Raw genomic sequence first — 23070 nt, 5'->3', positions numbered from 1 at the left:
AGCAGGACTGCACTGCCTGTCAAGCTGAAAATATTTACTTTATGATAAAACAAGGCTATCTTCGAAGACAGTTTAGTGTCCAAAACTGAACTTTTAATTTAATGAGATTAATTTTTTAATGATAAGTTGTTCAAAGAGACCCTAGAATATAAAAAGTAGATGACTGTGTCTGTGTTATTTCAGAAAGTGTTCACTACCCATAAAAGTCATTAAGAATATTCCTGACTCTTTCAGAAGTGTTTCCTTATCTAAGGTCAGAAGGCAAACAGAGAGAACGTTAAAAGTCTGTACTGAGCATTTATAACACAGTCAGTTCTTTTTACTCTTAATAGTTATACAAAGCTTTAGTGAAAACTAAATTGGTGAATAATGAATGATTGCTCCTGGAGAAAATAAAGAGTTACGCTCTCGTGAGGCTCTGGTCATATCTTTATCAGCAGATCAATATATAACCTTGTTTTATGTGTATTTCAGTTGAAAAGCATCTGATTTAACATATATTGTTGATTCGTTAACATTAAACTAGGCCAAAAACACTACTATTTATACTTGAACTAAGCTTATTTAACACATGAATTTTCTCCAAAAGGACCAGGATAGATTTCTTGCGCTTGGGATCACTAGCCAGCATGTCAGCACTATTTTAAACAGTAAAATAAACAATAAAAAGCACAAAAATGCAACAAACATGGCATTACATCAACTGTGAAAAGGACCTTGTCGGCAGTAATGAGAAAGCCAGTGTCATCTGGCTCGACCTCAGCTAGGATCATATAGTCAGGTGACTCAAATGTGTACTGTTCTATATATGTCTGCAAATGATGGCCAAAGTATTGCATGTATTGATTTGAGAGTTACAAATAAAAATTTTAAGGTAGGTGAATATGCAGAAATGGAATCCATGAATGACGATTAATGCATTTTAACAGACCTGTGAAGGAGGAAGATATTATGCCCATTTGCCAGAAGAGGAAACTGCATCAGAATACATTTAAATAACTGGATTAGAAATGTATCCAGTTAACAAGTGGCAAAGCTGATATTCAAATTCAGCTGATTCCAAAGCTCATGTCTCAAGAAAATTCAATTCAAGCAATAGTTATTAAAATCAATGCAAAAAAACAAGCAATTTCTAATTAATTCACTGTTATATTTCGCATCATTCTTCATTTGCTAACGTGAACTATAAAACAATATTCTGTGCATTATAAAGCAGTAACAATTCCCTACCCTCAGATTTCTTATGAAATTGTAATATATTATAGCTAAAACACACATATTTATGAAATATTTTAGCAAGTTACTAACTTGCATAAATTTCAATGCCTTTTCTATAAAAGGAAAATAGTAATAATGTCTATCTTCAAGAGTTTGTGGAATACTTGAGATATACCGTATAAAACATTTAGCAGTGTGCCTGGCATAAAGCATGTAATAATTGTTAGCTACAATTATTTATAATATAATTTAGGAATCTTGGACAGCTCTTTAGATGTTACAGCTCTTTAGAATAACTACGGTGAAAGTTTGTCAAATGGGTAAAAAGCCTTTAACAACACAGGAGAGCTAGAGTCTAAAGCTTCTTGAATTTTAATCATCTGCTTCTCCTCCATCTTTTTTTCCATCCTGGAAGCTAGCTCTAGAGCCAGACATCAAAGAAAGGGAAGAGCCACACATTCTTGTTAAACCCAATTTACTCCTTGAGACAATGTCAGCACAGCCCCCACCCCACCCCTCCCCCACCCATTTTTGTCAGGCTGCAGCAAGGACCAGCTCTTCCTTTTCTGATATCTTCTATCCTAATTGCATCTACTTTCTACTTTAACACTGCTTTCTTGGCCTTTGTTTTTTAGTTGGATTATAAGGGTTTTTATCATCTTAAGGACTACATTCTTTTTATTCACATTTTTTTAGAGCACAACATAAGACGCTTTCAACAAAAGCAGTATGATAGACAGTTATTGTAAACAGCTGTATTCACTGTTGTGAATGTGAGTTTGATTACATTTCATTTAAGCAATTAGTCATTTCTAAAGTAAATATTATTTTTCTTTAGCTACCTTAAAATCCTAGAGTAAGTGAATGGAAGATAAGCAAATAAAGTTCTGAGATAAGAACAGAAAGACTGTTGGCATAAGGTCACACACTACTTACCTATCAGTGGCCTTAACCTGGGATGTTCATACTTTACCTAAGCACCCAGTAAAAGACTGATGATAAAAACCCAACCTCAGAGTTCCCGTTATGGTGCAGGGGAAATGAATCTGACTAGTATCCATGAGGATGGGAGTTCAATTCCTGGCCTCACTCAGTGGGTTGAGGATCTAGTGTTGCCTTGAACTGTGGTGTAGTTCGCAGATGCGGCTCAGATCTCCTGTTGCTGTGGTTGAGGTGTAGGCCAGCAGCGCAGCTACAGTTCCAATTAGACCCCTAGCCTGGGAAATCCCATATGCTGGGGGTGTGGCCCTAAAAAGAAAGGAAAAAAAAAAAAAAAAAAAAACTCCTTATATACACACAATGAAATACTAATGAGCCTTCAAAAAGAACAAATTTTTGCCTTCTACAGCAACACGGACAGCCTAGGAGGACATTATGCTAAACAAAATAAGTCAGACAGAGAAAGACAATTACTTTATGATATCACCTATATGTGGAATCTAAAAATACAACAAACTAGTGAATAAAACAAAAGAGAAGCAGACTCACAGATATAGAGAACAAAGTAGAGGATAAATTAAAAAAAAAAGCTCAACCTCTAAAATTCCAAACTGTAACCAAGAGATCATGTGCTAATAATCTCAGTGTTCTTTTTCTCAGCTTAATGCCTCTTCTCTGACACCTATTTCTGCTACCATAAACACTGAAATATGTCAGTATGAAAAATCAGCAGTGGACAATTAAAAAACATTTATGGGAGTTTCCATCTTGGAGCAGCAGAAACAAATGCGACTAAGAACCATGAGGTTGTAGGTTCGATCCCTGGCCTCACTCAAGAGGTTAAGGATCTGGCATTGCCGTGAGCTGTGGTGTAGGTCGCAGACGCGGTTCAGATCTGGCATTGCTATGGCTGTAGCATAGGCTGGCAGCAACAGTTCCAATTAGACCCCTAGCCTGGGAACCTCCACATGCCACAGGGGCGGCCCTAAAAAGACAAGAGACAAAAAAATAAAACGAAATGAAATGAAAAATAAAATATTTATATCCATTTCTCACCAACCAGCAAATAACTGGGTAATTTACTTAACCCCCCTTTCCTCCATTCATTCACATTCCAAGAAGGACTTCACCTTTCCCTCCTCCCTCCCAAGACCACCAGTGGTCCTATGAGACACCAGAAATCACTCTGAGAGTAAAAATGACATGAATATACAAAGCATCATTATCATCATGCAACCACCCCATACAGTACATCAAATAATGGTTTCTGAATTCAATCATTTATATGCAGATTATCATCTATGATTTATGCCTAACAATAGAGAACATCTATTTTTCATCTTTTCACCACAAGGGCCTCTTAGTTTTGCTTTTCTTCCTTCAGAAAACTCATGTTTTGCAAGATGATGGAAATCAACTGCATGTATTCATAATTCATCCATTTTTGGTATTTTAATTCAAAGTTATTTATTACTGAGATTTGTTTTCTAAAGAGCAAACAGTAATAAAAAGCAGTAATCAAAGAATTTTCTTTTTTTAATTTATTTTTTATTAGGGTATACTTGATTTACAGTGCTGAGTCAATTTCTGCTCTACAGTATAGTGACCCAGTCATATATATATATACATACACACACACACACACACATATATATATATATTCTTTTTCTCATATTATCTTCCATTGTGGTCTATCCCAAGAGACTGGAAATAGTCTCATTGCTTATCCATTCTAAATATAATAGTTTGCATCTACCAATCCCAAACTCCCCATCCATCCCACTTCTTTTTCCCTCCCCCTTTGCAACCAGTCTGTTGTCTATGTCCATAAGTCTGTTTCTGTATTGTAAATAGGTTCATTTGGGCCATATTTTATATTCCACATATAAGTGATTTCATATGGTGTTTGTATTTCTCTTTCTAACTTACTTCACTTGGTATAAGAATTGTGAGTTCCATTCATGTTGCTGCAAATGGTATTATTTCATTCTTTTTTATGGCTGAGTAGTATTCCGTTGTGTATATGTACCACATCTTCTTAGTCCATTCATCTGTCAATGGACACTTGGGTTGCTTCCACATCCTGGCTGTTGAATAGGTATAAAATGAACATAGGCCTGCATGTATCTTTTTGAATGAAAGTTTTGTCCAGATATATGCCCAGGAGTGGGATTGCTGGATCACATGGTAATTCTATATTTAGTTTCCTGAGGACCCTCCATACTGTTTTCCATAGTGGTTGTACTAAATTTACATTCCCATCAACAGTGAAGGAGGGTTCCCTTTTCTCCACATCCTCTCCAGCATTAGTTATTTGTAGACTTGTTAGTGATAACCATGCTAACCAATGTGAAGTGGTGCCTCATTGTAGTCTTGATTTGCATTTCTCTAATAATTAGTGATGTGGAGCACGTTTTCATGTCCTGCTGGCCATCCATATGTCTTCTTTGGAAAACTGTCTATTCGGGTCTTCTGCTCACATTTCGATTGGGTTCTTCGTTTTTTTGCTGTTGAGCTATATGAGTCATTTGTGTGTTTTGGACATTAGACCTTTGAATTTTCAATTCACTTGTTCAGTGAGATGTTGATGATTTAGTGAGTGAATGCACCATCATTAGAGGAAAGTATGTGGAAAGTACATTATTTCAATCAACAGATATTTCTTGAGTATCTAATATTTAGAAGGCAAACACAAGGCACTAAGGCTATTTTGGTGGAAAAGACGGAAACGATCCCTACTCTCATGGAGCATCTAGTCTAGTCTATGCCGGACTTATCTTCCTCATAATGGACCGAATTTACATTCCCCTAGGCTAAATTCACCATAAAATATGTCTTACCTATTAGCCTAAGTTAATAGCTAAATAAGAAATAATTACATATATTCATGGGGACATGATTAAGTTAATTCCAGAATGAAGATGAGCCAATATGCCTATTTTCTTCAACTGTCTCATGTCATTTACAAAAGATACATAAAACAAGGTTAAAGCTATAGACACTGTCACTACTGACTATTCAAGAAGGACACTCCTCCCACTATTACTCTTATTCACAGCCATTAGGGGAGGAACAAACAGGAAAAATAATGCATGGTCTGTGGGTCTCAAAAACAATAAATTTTACCTTCATCAATCTTTAGCCACACAATTATCATTATCAGATAATTAAAACTTCAACTGCTTGCCAAGTCTATAAATCTTCCCATGGAAAATGCAAAGAAAGTAGGAAAGGGCATCTAAGAGAAACTAAACATCAGACTGAATCCTGCAAATCTCAGGGCTCCTCTTCCTCCCTCAGTGCCAGTGACAAGGAGAATGCTTGAACACTCTCTTTTCTAAGTTCTTATCTCTGAAATTCTTAGAGAAGAAAGAATAATGTCTCTTATTTTACAGAAATGAAAGTGAGACAGAAGACTCCAAAACACGACATTAAAACAGGCCATTTATTGCTAATGTGCTGATTCACACAGGAAGGCATTTTTTTTTCCTGTGGCTGAAAGGAATCCTTGTTCACATTAATTGAGGTTTTATTTATCATAAATGTGTTTTTGTCAAAATCCACAAGGCAGCAGTGCAGGCTGGCTGTAAGTACGTCACCTGCCTGCCACATTCAAGGTGAGGCTACAGAAGAATAATGGGAGGTGATACTGTGCAAAATCTAACAGCAGCAGACACTGCAGTGTTCCTGTGAGTATATATTCATGAGCATTAAGAAGCTAAATTACTACTCCACTCTAACTCACAAGTGATGGGATCTGAGGCATGATGGGATCACAGACGAATAAAGTATGATGTGCAATAACACTTAAAATGATCAGAATGACCTAAAGAGACTTTTGAGATCATCTGGTACAAATCCCCCCAATATGGATGGCAAGTTTCCTCATCTGTGTGATGTGGAGCAACTCAGTTCAACTTTTCTACTGTCACTACGGGCAGGCTCACTACCTACGAGACTCCCAGGACTCCTCTGACTACCTAACAGACTCCCTGCAGTACTATGAAGAAGAAAGATTTCATTATGGCTAAGCTGAGAAAAATCCACGGTTCTTATTTGAAGTAAAGAAGACTAGCATTAAAACAAACAAAAAAACCTCTGCCCTAGAAATCAAAAGACACAAGTTCTAGCAGAGCTGCCTAGCCACATGGAGTAACACAGGAGTTGCTCGGTTAAGTCTGAAGTGGTCTGATAAAATCTGCAGAACTGAATTCTTTAAGCCTGATCCTACCAATAACCATCTTTAACTTTTCATTCAGACTTGGGGATGAGGATGAAGGCCACGGAGATGAGTTGTTAAGTTCATGTTTGTGCAATTCTGTGACAGAGAAGGGAGAAAAAATCATTTTCACCTCTCATTTTATGAAGATGAAAGGAAGACAGAAAATATACAAAGGAGTACATTAGTGCAAACCAGTCCCAGCTAATGCTCTCTAATTCCCTGTTCTCTGAAAAGTATATTCAGTGAAAGGACTGACTCATCTCTGAAAACTAATTCTCACCTTGAACATTCTTTCCAATGAATGGGTCCTCACAGAACCTGATCAGCTAGTATGATAAGACAGTCACTGCGCTTCATAGAGAAAACTGGTCAACCAGAATACCTGGTCCACCCATTCCACTCCCCCCAGAAAATCACCAACTCCTGGGAGGGAAACTGATCCATCTAACATCACAGCTACAATCCCCATTAAATTAGTGGAGCCTAGATTAAAATTTCTCATCTCTTTACACGTGAAAGCTAACTAAGATAGTGTAAAAAAAACATTACAAATGTATTTTACTGTGACTAAGAATAAAGAGACATCAGTGTTTGATGGGGAAGGAGACCAATTCCAGTTCATTGAGCACAGGATGAAACAAGTTTCTGGAAAAAAAAAAAAAATGTAACAGCTAAGGTCAGGGGAAGGAAAATGTTAAGAGCGTTTGATGAGGTCACCAAAGGGGGCAGAGCAATGCAGCTGTGAAATCAGTTTTCTCAACATCCAATTATGACCCAACACTTTGATTCTTATCCTCCTGAACCTTTCCTCTTCCTTATAAAGTGTCGGTCGCCCTGTCCTCCCTGATAGTCTCTCTACCCTTGATTCTGCAGTTTTGAGGGCTGAGTTCTCTCATCTCCTTGTAAAACACCGTTTTCAAAGCAGGTCCCTCAACCACAGCTCCTGTCAAACACTACAATTGATATAAAGCCCATTTTTATCTACATCTTAACAAATTCATGCATTCCTACCTTTTACCCACCAATCATGTGTTGCTGAACAGATTTAACTTCAACACTTTTCCCACCTGGAATTTAATACACAACATCTCAAACAAAGCCTACTGAGGCAAAATGTTTCTGTCCTTTCATATATAGAAGTGTCACAATTTTTTACAAACCTGAGTAGATTTCAGTGTTTCACCTATAGAAATGAAACATTGAAGGCAGTCTCCAGTTTGATGACACCTAAGTTCTTCAATCAACAAATATCTCAGTGTTTGGAGCTACCGTACGATCCAGGAGAGAATTACAGCTCCTCTCCTCTTGGGAAGAATGAAACAGGACTCTATTCTAAATTAAGAATTTCTATAGTTAAAAAAAATACCAATATTTTTCTAATACATGTTAAATAATGAAAGTATCTGTATATTTATATCAAGCACCAACAATTTTCTAGTCACAGAATATAAAAAAAACACTAAGCAACTTATTGTATTTGAGGATATAATTACAAATGTGCCCTCAATTCTGAATGTTATTCTCTTACCTTTCAGAAAAATAAACACAACTAAGAATAAAAATCTAGAGTTCCCACTGTGGCTCAGCAATGACAAATCTGACTAGTGTCCATGAGGATGCAGGTTCAACCCCTGCCCCTGCTCACTGGGTTAAGGATCTGATGTTGCCATGAGCTGTAGTGCAGCTCGCAGACATGGCTTGGATCTGGCATTGCTGTGGCTGTGGCTGCTGGCTGTGACCAGCAGCTACAGCTCCAGTTCAACCCCTGGGAACTTCCATATCCCCCGGGTGTGGCCCTAAAGAGAAAAAAAAGAAAAAAGAAGAAAAATCTACAAATAGGTCATTAATCAATTAAAATAACCTACCAAGCAGTATATCTGAGCCTTTAAATGCTATCTTGTAAAAAAATCCATTTACCCTATAGGTAAATCCTATAGGGATATTAATTTGCCTCACATTTCTATCAAGAGGTAAATATAAGGGAGCATGATGCCTCAAGAAGGCAACTAACACTTGTTCAGCAAACGCTGAAGTGCTGTCCAAAGAGGTCAGACGCCAGAGGGATTCAGAACACAGACCCAGGAGCTAGATTGCTCAGTTCACATTCAGTTCTTTCTCTGATCTACCTATGTGAGGTAATACAAGTACTTATTTCACAGGTTGTTGGGAGGACCAGATCTGAATGAATACATGTAAAGCAGTTACAATTGTGCCTGACACATAGCAAAGTGAAGACTGGCTCTTAGGATTTTGTATTATTATTACGACTAAGTTATATTATTATATAGTCATATATTATATATCATATATGACTGCAGGCACTATAGATTACATATAGCATTTCATTTAAGCCCATCAAACACCTGCTAATGACTTTCTCTAGGTCCAAGTCCTGTCCTTGGTATAGAACACTGGAGCCTATGAGATCTGCCTGATCTCTAACCCCACTCACTTTCTCCCTCAGCACCAGCCATGCAGTTCCCAGATCCCACTGAAAACTGAGTGCTAACCCTAAGCTGCACCTCTGCCCATGTTTCCTCTGCCTCAAATGCCACACTGCTTCATGGAGGTAATTAACATCTTCCTCAGGGTTCACCTCAGAGATCCTCAGAAAATTAACATGTATGGCCCATTAAGTATGGAATTTAATCCCCATCTCAACTCTAAGTCAGGATGCAATTTTTCACATGAACCTGTCCAGGGTAAGATAACTTTCCAAGGTTATCCAGGACAAACTTCAAACTTGGACCTGCTTCACTCTGAGGTCCTCTTGACTCCTTCGAGGCAGAAATCATTCCTCCCTCCTTGGTAAGGTCACCCTAGGCATTTATAACTATCTTGCACTTTGCCCCTATACTAGAAACAATTTATTTACCAATCTGCTCCCTTATTAGAATGAAAAGTCCCAGAAAACAGGAATCTTTTGTTCTTTTATTTTTGGATCCCTAACATCAAGAATATAGGAAATACTCAACAAATGTTCAGTGAATGAATTAAAGCTCAACAAACAGTTGTGGACTAAATACCTTGCTCAAGACTTATATGAAGTCTGTTGCAGACCTGGGTTTCATCCCAAGTGTCTATCACATCTGACGACAAACTGTGGGAGTCTGTGACAGACCCCAATGCAGTAATGCTGTGACTGAATCTCATAGAACAAAGAAATGATAGGAAATCAGTTAAATCACAGCATAATTAACAACGTATAAAAATTTACTAAATTGGCCAGGTATGTGAGTTTAAATCAGTTTCCCCCAAAACAGAAATTAGCCAAAAGGGTCCAAATACACATTGGATACAAGAGTCCTATAAGCAAATTATAGGAGAAACAGAATGTGGTTAATACATAGTAATACATGTGCTATAAATAATTACTATGTCTCTCAGAAACTTTATTATGAAACTGTTCACTGAATCCCTCCATGAAGTGGGTAGAGCACTCACCATTTTCTGAAAGTATTGGTATTTCACCACCGAAAACCTCAACATGTTTCTTCTGTTTACATGAAGTATTTCTGGGGATGAGTGTTCCATACAAAAGACATAATCACCATTCATTACCAGCATGCTCTGTTTGCCCCAGTGCACCGGGTCTTGTACCAACGACAACTCCACACAACTGAAACAGACCATGTACTGAATCCTGGGAAAAAGCCTACAATGAAAAGAGCTACAATTCCCCCAAAATGACTTTTTAAATATCTCACCCAGAAAGCTAAAACCAACTCTCTTTCCATGAGAATCCTTCCTCTTCTTTCAACTCCAAACTAGAATTAAAAGCTGTCAACTCTGCTCATTCTTAAGGCCATGAAATGTAGGTTATAAAAAAAGATCTGAGGTACACAATGAAAAAAAGGGAAAAATGTATTTGAGGGTGTTTTTCTAATCTGAATATAGAATTTTTAATCTAAAAACCAAATATTAGTTTACATAAAATACTGAAGTACAAGATTAAACTATGCCCGGGATACCATGATTTGATGCTAACATACCAAATGGGATTACAGATATCTTAAACAATCATCCCCAATTGGAATATGACGTGTTAAGGTTGTACCTGAAGTCACAGGCTGAGAAACACGTGGAGTAAGCAATAGAAGATGCACATTCCTCAAAGAAAGAGATAGCTTATTATGTTTATTCTCCCTCAGTACTCTAGACTTGTCTGAAAACACATAATTCAACGGGTGACATAATTTTATCCTAAATCCTAGTTCCAAGCTTTTATTTCTAAGGTTTGGCTTGAAATCTTATTTTTCTTTCTTTCATAGGACCCAACTGCTGGGCCATGTCACCATGATGAAACTTCTGAGTCCAGCAACTGCTGGCATCACTCACCATCCTACGTTTGGGCATGACTCAGGCACAGCTTGAAAGTAGCATGCCACTCCTGCACCCCAATACCTCCACCCTCTTTCATCTTTGAAGGACAAGTTTCTAATATCTTCCCGTGAAGATGGCCAGAAACAGCACTTTATGCCCTGTCCCCCATGAGGCCCTGGAAGCTCCTCCAGGCTGTCATCTTCAAGTGGATAAGAAACAGGCTCTACAGTCAGACATGTCTGTATCTGAACCCCATATCTGCCACACACTGGCTATATGACCCAATCTGCAGTAATTCACTTCACCATTTTAACGCTGAGTTATCTCATCAGTAAAGCACAAACACTGAGAGTACCTATCTGCAAGAGGGTTGTTGTGAGGTTACAATGGAAAATGATGCAAAGCAAAGCTCGAAAAGCAAAGCTCGAAGCACAATGTTTAGCATATATTCAGTACGTGAGAAATGGTAGCCAGTACTAGCAGCAGAAAATCTAAGCCACTAAAGAAATATTCAGTTATTACCATAACCGCCTTCAGCAGTGCTCTGATGACCAGCAATGTTGTCAATGCCATGTTTAATGCTGTGAATTAACTGAGCTTCTAAGTTACTTAGCTCTAGTAAGTTTCTTAGGAGTTTTAAAATAACCTGCCTTTACCACACAGAGAAAAAGTCATAATCGGAGGCCAGACTAATATCTTTCAGAGCAGATGTAAGTATAATATACAGAAATACATGCAAATTCAGATTTCAGGCAAACTACCAAAATAAAAGTGCCCCAGCCATCACATAAGTATTATCATTTTTAGGGTTTCTTTTTTGTGTATGTCTTTTTAGGGCCAAAGCCAAGGTATACGGAAGTTCCCAGGCTAAGGGTCAAATTGGAGCTGCCTGCCTATACCACAGTCATAGCAACACTGGATTCAAGGCTTGTCTTTGACCTACACCACAGTCACGGCAACATCAGATCCTTAACCTACTGAGTGAGGCCAAGAGTCGAACCCACATTCTCATGGATCCTAGTCAGGTTCTTAACCCACTGATCCACAACAGGAATTTCCCTAGGGTTTCATTTTTTAAGTACTATCATTTTTTAAAGTAAGTACAATTAATAATGACTTGATTACTAGACTGAATTTTAGGAGAAGTTCTAGCTGGGGTGTCAAATTCATAACATTAACTGTGGAAGATTATACTAAATAATGAGCAAAAATACCCCTGGCAACTTTCAGGTAGAAATAATTTCTAATCAGGTATCAATTCTGAAACAGATTTTTGAACCCTTGGGCAATAAATTTAATCAGTAGTGTGTTAGTAGCGTTGAACAACCGGCTTTCAAGAGGCACCTGATTTGTAGTGTTTGCCAATTCCCACAGTGTAAATATTCTACCATGGCCCATTTTGAATGAATAATTAGTTCTCAAAAGACAGTGCTAGCCAACAGCAGCACACCACTTAGCTACGGAGTAGTATTCAAAATGGTTACATAGGGAGTTCCTGTCATGGCACAGCAGAAACAAATCCAACTAGGAACCATGAGGCTATGAGTTCGATCCCAGCCCTCACTCAGTGGGTTAAGGATCCAGCATTGCCATGAGCTGTGGTGTAGGTCACAGAAGCGGCTTGGATCTGACATTGCTGTGGCTGTGGCGTAGGCCTGCAGTTCCAGGTCCGATTAGATCCCTAACCTGGGAACTTCCACACGCTGCAGGTACGGCCCTAAAAAGACAAAAAGGTTACATAGTTTACTTCAGTAGGGTTGTTTACAAGAGAACCAAGGAATTAGCCCACAGGGAAAAGGCAAATACAGATAAATGATAGATATTCTAGGAAGGTGACAGAAGCAATTTTGCAATGAGCTAATTCCACAGGGGATATTCAGACTGTCTCTCTTTTAACTGCAACCCTCCTTCACTGAGAGCTGGCCTTCCCTTTGCACAGGTGGCCGGATACACCCAGCCTTGGATCATCTTCTACACTGACCCTACTAATCTCTTAAGATTATAGCTAGAGCAAAGTCTTTCCCTGACTATCTGGGTTCTTAGGTTCCCTCTGTACTCATTTAATATCATTCCCTGAGAAATAATGACATTCTTCCCTAATTTTCCTCATGAGACATGCTGTTGTTTTGTCTCTCATTTATCAGTAAACCCACACCCATGCTAAAACTCCTCCAGCCAGTATTGAGATACAGTCTCTCTGTGAACAGGAAAGAATTAACTATCCATTTAATTACTTTTCTTATCTTTCATTTAGGGACAGAAGAACTCAGCTTTTAGCAATGGTTGTACAACTATAAATGTAATAAAATTCATTGAGTAATTAAAAGAAAAAGAAAAAAAGGAAGACCATTTGGAAGACTGTAGGAAAATAAAAACAAACTCTGTCTGGGGGGTGAGGGGATGTGCTGGGGGGGATGGAAATACTATAAAACTGGATTGTGATGATCACTGTACAACTATAAATGTAATAAATTCATTGAGTAATAAAAAAAAAATCTCTGTCTGACTCCAGCTTTCAAATCTAGGAGAGCCCATGATGGCTTCACAGCAGGAACTTGTGAGTCATCAAATTAAAGGATTTTTAAAAGCAGAGTTTATAAATGAAAATAAAGGTAATGAGTATCTCTCTGTTAATTCATAATGTTGCACTTCAAATCTGCTTAATTGCTAAAAGACAAGCTGTTGAATGTTCAGTTCTTTAGTCTCTCTGTACATGACACTAAAAAGGCAGATTACAGTATTTCCCTGGCAAAAAAAGAAAAAAGCAAAGAAATCCACTGCCAAGGTTCTGTGGATGTGTGTTGCTGGGGATGGCACAACAATGTGACTGCACTTAATGCCACTGAACTGTACACTTAAAAATGATTAAGGAGTTCCCATCATGGCACAGTGGTTAACGAATCCGACTAGGAACCATGAGGTTGCAGGTTCGATCCCCGCCCTTGCTCAGTGGGTTAGGGATCCGGCGTTGCCGTGGGCTGTGGTGTAGGTTGCAGACGCAGCTCGGATCCCACGTTGCTGTGGCTCTGGCGTAGGCTGGCAGCTACAGCTCCGATTAGACCCCTAGCCTGGAACCTCCATATGCCGCGGGAGTGGCCCAAGAAATGGCAAAAAAATAAATTAATTAATTAAATAAAAATGACTAAGATGGTACATTTTATATACTATGTTTAGCAATATTAAGTGTACCAAATGTTAATATGTACACCAAAAATGTCTAAGTTTTTTTTTAATTTAAAGAAAAAAGGAACACAGAAAGGAACAAATTCTGCAACTCTGCCCTTTAGAGTTTCATGTTAGACATTACACCAGATTTTCTTAAATAAATATAACACCCTTTAATATTACTTGTGTCTCATTAGACTTCAGCCACAAGGGCACCAAGTGCTGAAAAAGGATGCTTTTGCCCTGCTAGTCGTCAATGTTCATTTTTTTCAAAGGTCTTTTTTTTCTTTCTTTTTAGGGCTGTGCCTGTGGCATATGGAAGTTCTTGGGCTGGGGTCGAACTAGAGCTGCAGCTGCAGGTCTACACCACAGCCACAGGAACACCAGATTTGAGCTGCATCTTTAATCTATGCCACAGCTTGAGGCAACACCAGATCTTAAACCCACTGAGCAAGGCCAGGGATCTAACCCATATCCTCATGGATACTAGTCAGGTTTTTAACCCACTGAACCACAATAGGAACTCCTCAAAGGTCTTTTTTATTCTTACAATTAACTTCTCGGGCTAATATGCAGGGCTTATGATTTAATCAGGAAAACAAAATTGTCAAAAAGTCAAAACATACTGCATTCTTTGCCTCTCACTGGATCAGGCAGGCCGGAGCAGTCCACTGCGGAATTCGGAATGGCAACTCTCCACCTGGATCCACTGCTATCGCATTCTGTGTATTCGAAGTGGTAATCTTTCTGCAAATAATCACAAAAACAAGCCTTTGTTAGAGCCAGTTTTAATGGGACAACTATGCTTTGTCAATCATCCCCAAACCTGCCTGGAGGTCTGGATCCAAACTATTCTGTCCGGTTGATCCTCTTTTTCCCCCACTCCCTCTACACAAAGCAGTTTCATGAGTGGGAATTTATCACACCAGGCACTAAGCAGGTGCTGAGGATCCGACAAGGGCCAGGACAGCCAATGCACTCATGGTGTGACCAGCAATGTGTAGTCTCAGACATCCTAAAAGGCAACAGCCCATGTCATTTTTTGCAGGCTTTTTAATTTTTAAGTAATTGATAGATATACGGGTAAAATAATCCTAGGAAATTGAAGGCTGTCACTGCCCCAAGTTTTTCAAACAAAAACATAAGAGAATTACTCCCACTGACCTAATTCCTCACTCTGTTTAAAATTTAACAGAAGGCATAATCATTAATCATGCAAATACTAACTAAAAGACTACCAGCTTTCAAAGCAGCTCTCCCAGGCTCAATACACTCCCGCCCTCGCGGGCTGCCTTCCATCACTGACTGTGAAACAGACCACTTACTACAGCTGTCAGATGAAGACCAACCTACTTGTCGCTGGCCTTTGGTTGCTTTGAAATGTACCTTCACAGTGACCTCCCTTGCTCAGAGCATATCACACATGTGAGATGCTTGAGCCGAGAGGAACGAGAACAAAATGTCACTGGAGCCTTTCAAGAATGAGAGAAGTTATAAATCTACCCCCAAATCTTTTCAGTTCAGTACCTTAGAAGTTGCTAGTCTGCTTCATCGACTCTGTTTGCCTCCTTTACTGTATCAGTGACAGGAGTGAATGGAAATAGCGTCACATAAGCATCAGGAAATCAGGTGGGGGTGGGGAAGTTTCTGTGTATGTGGAGTGTGTGTTTTTATATGGAGAGAATACCAGTTAAGAAAGTACGTCTGGAATAAGGCAGGTCGCATTTTGAATTTTCATCCGATTCCTCCACGTATAATCAATATGCTCATTGGACAAGCCACTTTACCTCTCGAGGCATCTGGTTTTTTTTTCCCCCACTGGTAAAATTAGAATAATAGTATTTCCTATCTTGTACAGCTCTTGTGGAAATTAACTGAAATAATGCAAGTAAAATGTGAGGTGTGTTAAGGTACATGGAGCTGGCACTTAACTCGTGGTAGAATTATTATCCTTGTGAAGGACAATGTGGAAACAGAAGATAATACAGAGAAAGGAACTAGTGGTAAGAGGGTAAGGCACAAACAACCCCAGTCCCTGCCTCCTCGACTTCAATCCCTAAATGCACATCAGATAAGATGAGAAGAGACTGAGAGTCAGAGGAAGTGTAATCACTGGGCTGGAAGCAAAGGTCTTCAGGCTACATTCAGACACTCCCCCAGGAGTAAGATTCAGTAGATCCTTGATGCAATCATCTCTGAGAAGTATTTTTTCTCAATTTTTTCTTTGCAAAATTTGGTAACAGAAAATTTGAGATTACGTCATTCAACAAGAGTCTAGATTTCAAGTACGTTTTACTACCAATTAAAGGCAAGCCCACATACATTAAAAAATCAATAAAGGCCACCAAATGGAAAAGCCTTTCCAGAGGTAAAGATGAAAGGAAGGAGAGAAGAAGGGAGGAAGGGAAGGAAGAAAGGGAGAGGGGGAGAGAGAGAGGAAAACATAATAAAGTTCACAACATTTGACAACATACAAATGTTCAACATTGTAGATTAAGTCATCATAAACAAAAGAAAAAGGTACGCAACAAAACAGTAAAGAAACACAACAAAGTTTAATTCAAGAATACTGGGTTTCTCCCTCATACACTGTTGATGGGAACATAAATTGGTGCAACCACTATGGAAAACAGAATGGAGACAATAAGGTCCGACTGTACAGCCCAGAGAGCTATATCTAATCTTGTGGGATAGGCCATAATGGAAAAAAATATTAAAAAAGGAATGTATGTGTGTACATATATATATGTATGTATGACTGAGTCATTTTGCTGTACAGCAGAAATTTTCACTACACTATAAATGAACTATAACTTTCTAAAAGTTCAGAAAAAAAAAAGAATACTGGATTTCTGAGTTCTGAAAGTAAATGGTAGTAATGGCTGCACAATATGAATGTACTCAAAGCCACTGAACTGGACACTCGAAATGATTATGATGCTAAATTTGATGTTATATATATTTCAGCCTAATTTTAAAAATAAACAATATAAAAAGAGTACTGATTTTCTAAAAAATCAGTAAGGAAAAGGACAAATAACTATTTAGAAATATGGTCAAATATAAGCAATTCTTTAAAGAACAATACAAATGGCCAAGGAGTTTATGAAAAAAAAGTTGAACATTGCCTAAGAAATACAAATAAGGGAGTTCCCGTCGTGGCGCAGTGGTTAACGAATCCGACTAGGAACCATGAGGTTGCGGGTTCGGTCCCTGCCCTTGCTCAGTGGGTTAAGGATCCGGCGTTGCCGTGAGCTGTGGTGTAGATTGCAGACGCGGCTCAGATCCCGCGTTGCTGTGGCTCTGGCGTAGGCCAGTGGCTACAGCTCCGATTCAACCCCTAGCCTGGGAACCTCCATATGCCGCGGGAGCGGCCCAAGAAATAGCAACAACAACAAAAGGCAAAAAAATAAAAAAATAAAATAAAATAAAAAATTTAAAAAAAGAAATACAAATAAGGATTTTCTTCAAGTTGGCATGACATTTAAAATACTTCCTTAAAGCTCTCTAAGGTAATGAAGTCATAAAATGAGCACTTGTGTGCTTCCAACTAGAAAACAAAGTGGTAAGGCTTTCTGGAGAAAAATACATCAATATGTACCAAAAGCTTTGAAGTATTCAAAATCCTGACTCCAAAATTCCACCTCTAGTATCTAATTTGGAGGGGAGGGGTATTTCATGTGTTCAGTGATTTATGTACAGAATTGCTCATGATTAACTTTGCTACAGGTTGAGGGAGTGTAATTAATAATTGAGCATTACAGAATCTTGAATTTACTTTATCTGGTATTTTTCACAGGTATTTATACCAGTAAGTACTCATAATTATGTGGATTAGGAAAGTCAGTTATTGGAGTTCCCGTCGTGGCTCTGTGGTTAACAAACCCGACTAGGAACCATGAGGTTGAGGATTTGATCCCTGGCCTCACTCAGTGGGTTGGGGATCCAGCATTGCCATGAGCTGTGGTATAGGTCGCAGATGTGGCTCAGGTGCCACATTGCTGTGAATGTGGCACAGGGCGGCAGCTACAGCTCAGATTCCACCCCCAGCCTGGGAAACTCCATATGCCACAGGTGCAGCCCTAAAAAGACAAAAAGAAAAAAAAAAAAGGAAAGTCAGTTATTATTCCCATTGTTCAAATGCAACTCAGATTGGGTAAATGACTTAGAGCTACCCAGCTAGTAAGTAGCACAGTTGAGAGCACAAGTCAAGCCTACTGTTTATTTACCAGTGCTTTCAGTTCATATAATGCTGTTGTGATAAAAATAGAAGATTACCTTTTAAAATAGAAGGAGCGGAAGGGGAGTTCCCATCATAGCTCAGCTGAAACGAATCTGACTAGCGTCCATGAGGACGCAGGTTCCATCCCTCACTCAGAGGGTGAAGAATCCGACAGACACAGCTCGGACCTGGTGTTGCTGTGGCTGTGGCATAGGCCAGCAGATAGAGCTCTGAATGGAACCCCAGCCTGGGAACCTTCATATGCCATGGGTGTGGCCCTAGAAAGACAAAAAAATAATAATAAAATAGGAGTGGTCAAAGTTTCAAATATAAAAGCCTGATGGTTATAGAAGTCTACTTATACTCATAAGGATGTCTCACACTCAAAAAAGTACAAGAGCACACAGATAAGCAGAAACCATTAGATTGTCCTCTATTTCTGTATTAGTTTTCTATGGATGCAAAAATTACCATATACTTAGCCACTTAAGACAATACAAATTTACCCTTACATGGTTCTAGAGGCAAAAAGTCCAAAACCTGTACCACTGGGCCAAAAATCAAGAGGTCAGCCAGGCTGTGCTTTCTCCAGAGGTGCAAGGGGAGAAGCCCCTCCATGCCTCTTCCAGTTTCCGCTGGCTGCTGCCATGCCCTGTTTTGTGGCTTCTTCACTCCCATCTCTGCTTCTGTGGTCACACTACTGTCTCTTCTATATCTCCCTCTGTCTCATTCTGCTAAGGACAATGGTAATTGCATTTAGGGCCCACTTAAATTATTAAAAGAAAAAATTCCCGCATCTCAAGGTCTTTAACTTATTCACATCTTCAAAGTCCTTTTCTCTAAAAAGAGAACAATTCATAGGTTCCAAGTATAAGGACAAGACTACCTTCTTTTGGATGAAGGGCATTATTCAGCCTACTACAGGCCACCCTCTGGCCTCAAAGATTCATTTCCTGCCCAAATGCAAAATTCATTCACCACCTACCAACATCCCCTAATGTCTCAACCCACTACAACATCAATTCAAAGTCCAAAACCTCATCTACATCTCATCAGCTCAAAGGCCCCTGATCTAATCATCTAACTCAGGTACCTGGAAGACTCTGGTTATGATCTATAGTGGGGCAAGATTCCTCTTCATCCAAGGACCTGAGTTACCTGCTTTCAAAGCATGATGGTTTTGGACGTCAACAACAACAGACATTCCCCTTCAAAAAGAAATAAAGTAGAAGCAAAGGAGGAAGAAAGAAGTCAAGAGTCTCAAGCAATATCAAAATCCAGATGGGAAAATTCCATGGGATTTCAAAGCCTGGGAATAATTCTCTGTGGTTCATGGCCCCAATCTCTAAGCAAAGGCTCCAACTTCAGAGTGATTCTCATGTTTTGTTTTTGCTTTTGTCTTTTTTTGAAAAGTAGAACATGTTCCCAGTGGAACAGTTTTATTGGTCTGTTTCTTGCATTTCAAGTTGTGGGAATCCAATAGCCTTCCTCCATTTCATCCATCTCTGTCAGTTTCTGGATGTTGACAGTATTTCTGCTAATATTATCAAAAACTTGTGGGTCTCCTGTGCATGTCAGGGACTCAGGCCATTAGATGGAAGATCCTCCGCACATCTTTTCTGGATAACTCCACCTCTATTCTTGGCTTCTGCAGAGATGACTGACATCTACAAATCACACACCTAATTTCTTCAGCATCAGCAAAAGGTTTTCCTGCCACACTCTTGGCCTTCTCTCCACAGCATACTTTCCTAACCATGAATCTCCTAATTTTAACATCTTTTATAATCTGGATAGGCTAATAATTTCCCAAATCACCAAGTCTGGATTCTATTTTGTTTAACATTTCTCCCCTTGATTTCTCTCTTTCCTCCAACATTTTGCTATAAGCAGCAAAAAGGAATCAGGCTATATACCTTCAACACTTTGTTCAGAAATCTCTTCTGTCAATATCCAAATTCATCACTTACAAGTGTTACCTTCCACACAACCACTGGACAAAATTCTGCTAAGCTTTCTGCCAATGTATAACAAAAATCACCTTTCCTGCAATTTCTAATGATGTATTCCTCATTTTTTCTTCTCAGTCCTAACCAGTAGCATGTTTAAAATGTCAACCAACATTCTACTTAGGACAATTTAATGTTCTCTAAGAAAATCCAGGCTTTTTCTAACTGTGCTCCTCACTGCTTCCTGAGTCCTCAATGAGAGGATCTTGAACATCCGTATTTTTACCAACAGTCTTTTCTGGGCAATCTAGGCTTTTCCTCTAATGTGCTTTAAATCCTTCCAGTTTATATATATGCATGACTGGGTCACTTGGCTATATAGCAGAAATGGACAGAACAATGGAAATCAACTATAAAAGAAAAAAATAAAAACCTAAAAAAAAAAAAAATCTTCCAGTTCCTGTTCATTATCCAATTATAAGGCCACTTCCAAATTTTTAGCTATTTGTTAAGTAGCTCCCCACTTTCAGGTGGTAACATCTGTATTAGTTTCCCTACAGCTGCTGTAACAAAGTATTATAAATTTAGCACCCTCAAACAGAAATTTCTTCTCTCACAATTCTGGAGGCCAGAAGCCCAAAGCCAGTATCACTGAGGCATTGCCCAGGCCGCTCTCACTCTGAAGGCCCAGGGAAAATCCAAACCTTGCCTCCTTCAGCTTCTGGAGGTGACCAGATTCACTGGCATGTGGCCATATCCTCCTGCCTCAGTGGACACCATGACTTCTTCCTCCTCCCCCTTGTGATTTAGGACCCGCTCAGATAATCCCCATCTCAAGATGCTTATTCACATCTGCAAAACCTTTTTTTCTTTTTCGTTTTTTTTTTGTCATATAAGGTAATATTCACAGGTTCCAGGGATTAGAACATGAGTATCTGGGAGGTGGGGGTGGGGTAGTATTCGGGCTCCCAGAATCTCCTCCCGCAGAGAAAACTAGATCAGCCATGCAGCTGCTTAATGGTTTTCTTGTTCCTCTTGCGCCCAGTGATTTGTATAAGGAAGTCTTTCCTATTTCCACATCCCACTCAGAAGATCCCAGCCCCCATACATAAAATTCAGGCAATTTGTTATCATCCTTGCAAAATAATGATGCTCAGCAGCGTGGCCTGAATTTCAAATGAAGCAGGGCCTCTGAATAAAATAGGTAAGCTCAAGAAAACTCTCTTCCTGCACTGCCTCTGTGTTATTCAGGTCACCATTTATGAGATGAGAACAGCAGTAAGTACATGGAGAAGGTATGTTGTATTTTCTGGCTGCAGCAGTGGATGTCATATGCCAATTAATTCTCCTATGATTCTCTATTCTACCGCCTGCTCTGGAATACCTTTGAAATCTAAAGGGGCACAGCTATAAAATTACAAAATTCTTCTGACTCCAGCAGGAAGCTATAATGTGTTTATTTATCATTTAAAAATACTGAAAAGCAAACGTATTTCATGAAGAGGGCAGCTCTTGGGGTCAGGAATTTAGATTGTAGCCCCTGCCAGATGAGTTTTATTTTTTTAAATATTTAATAGGCTATTTCATCTGGGCTGGTAACAAAATTTTTTTTAAATCTCTTTCTGAGGTCAACCCTTAAACCCATAGCAGAGATTTAAGAAAGAGTATGATGCAGTAAAGTCACTATAGATATAATATATAACCCCCAAATATTCTGAATGATATTCAGGTACTGAAAAAAGAGAACTACAGCCCATAACTTTTTAGATTTATACCTTAACACCCCATAACTCTGGCCACAGACCCAAGTAAACATTGAGCCAAACTGATCCCTTGAAAATGGGAATTTTTCTAGGTATCAAAGGGCAATTTTAAAAAGAAAACGTAAATTTTTTTCTAATACAGACACAAAATTAATCACGAAGATTTTATTTAAGTCATTAACTAGCAAGTCAAGCAGGAAGTAAGCTACTGCCACCAGTTCAAAGGAGAATTCAAAGAACACACATACACAGGCAATCAGAAATGTGGAACAAATTAATTAAGAGATGCAGAACTGGGAAATATCAATTGCATTTCAAAGGATAAAAAGCATTCTCATTGGTACAGACAAGAATCATTTGTATTACTATCAGTTTCCTACATCTCACAGTGCTGGAAAATAGTTGAAAGAGTACAAAGACAGAGCAAGATGCAACCCTACAGAAACTGATCATTCAGCAAGGTGCACTAAATAGGACACCCAGTCATCTTTCCTTCCTGTTTCAACATGTTTCACAATTTTTCCTGACAATTTTTCCTACATTACAGAGCTCCTGACAATTTATCACCAAACTTAATGCTATGAGTCAGAACACACTCTGAACAACAGAACATCCACTCACAAGCCACACTCTCCAAATTATAAACCAGAGGAAGTGCTTGGCCCTATCCTACTCAAGAGATGGCAATTAATTAGACAGGTCTGCAAATCACAACACACTGGGGCACGAAAATATCTCCCCAAATCACAAAATGATGGGATTCCCTCAACACCTTACATTGCAAACATGTGGGAACCAGGAAACAACCCAAAAATAGACAGCACATGGAATTACTCCTAATCATTGCGGATGAAAAGCTGTGGCTTCGCATCTGCAAGAATGAAGTCACTAGCAACTACAGTCACTGACCTTCAATACACCCTGAACTCTTTTCAGGGTGGAGATGAGAAATGAGGTAATCTGCTTTGGGGAAAAAGCCTGGTAGAATAGGCCTTTAGATAGTCAGACATTTTCAGAAGATTTTATGAGTCCACTTTCTTGTACCTACTCATATCTAGAAAAGCACTAAAATCATTAACAGAGACATCTGCTCTTTGTGACTGGCAACAATCTTCTGCACAAATGTGTGTCTGACTGCACATACCCCCTTTGCCAAAATCACATTTATACCTCTCTCGCCCACTACCTCTCTGGAGCAGTTCCTCAAAGCTATCTGAGAGGCTGCCTCCTGGGTTATAGTCCTCATTTTGCTCCAAATAAAACTTAACT

General features: G+C 39.0%; 1 protein-coding gene across 2 annotated transcripts in view; it reads right to left on the bottom strand.

The window, feature by feature from the left end:
- The window catches only part of KIAA1324L (KIAA1324 like), a 183894-nt gene that overhangs the window by 72457 nt on the left and 88367 nt on the right, over window positions 1–23070 (bottom strand). For both annotated transcript variants that reach the window (XM_003130217.5, XM_021063469.1), the window contains exon 2: window positions 14494–14614. In XM_003130217.5, coding sequence (XP_003130265.3) covers window positions 14494–14614 — 121 coding nt within the window. The remainder of the gene's footprint in view (window positions 1–14493; window positions 14615–23070) is intronic.

Source organism: Sus scrofa, chromosome 9, assembly GCF_000003025.6.
Source record: "Sus scrofa isolate TJ Tabasco breed Duroc chromosome 9, Sscrofa11.1, whole genome shotgun sequence".
In the NCBI taxonomy this organism is placed as follows: Eukaryota; Metazoa; Chordata; class Mammalia; order Artiodactyla; family Suidae; genus Sus; species Sus scrofa.
The sequence above is the reverse complement of the archived record's forward strand: the minus strand, read 5'-3'. Positions and strand labels throughout refer to the sequence as shown.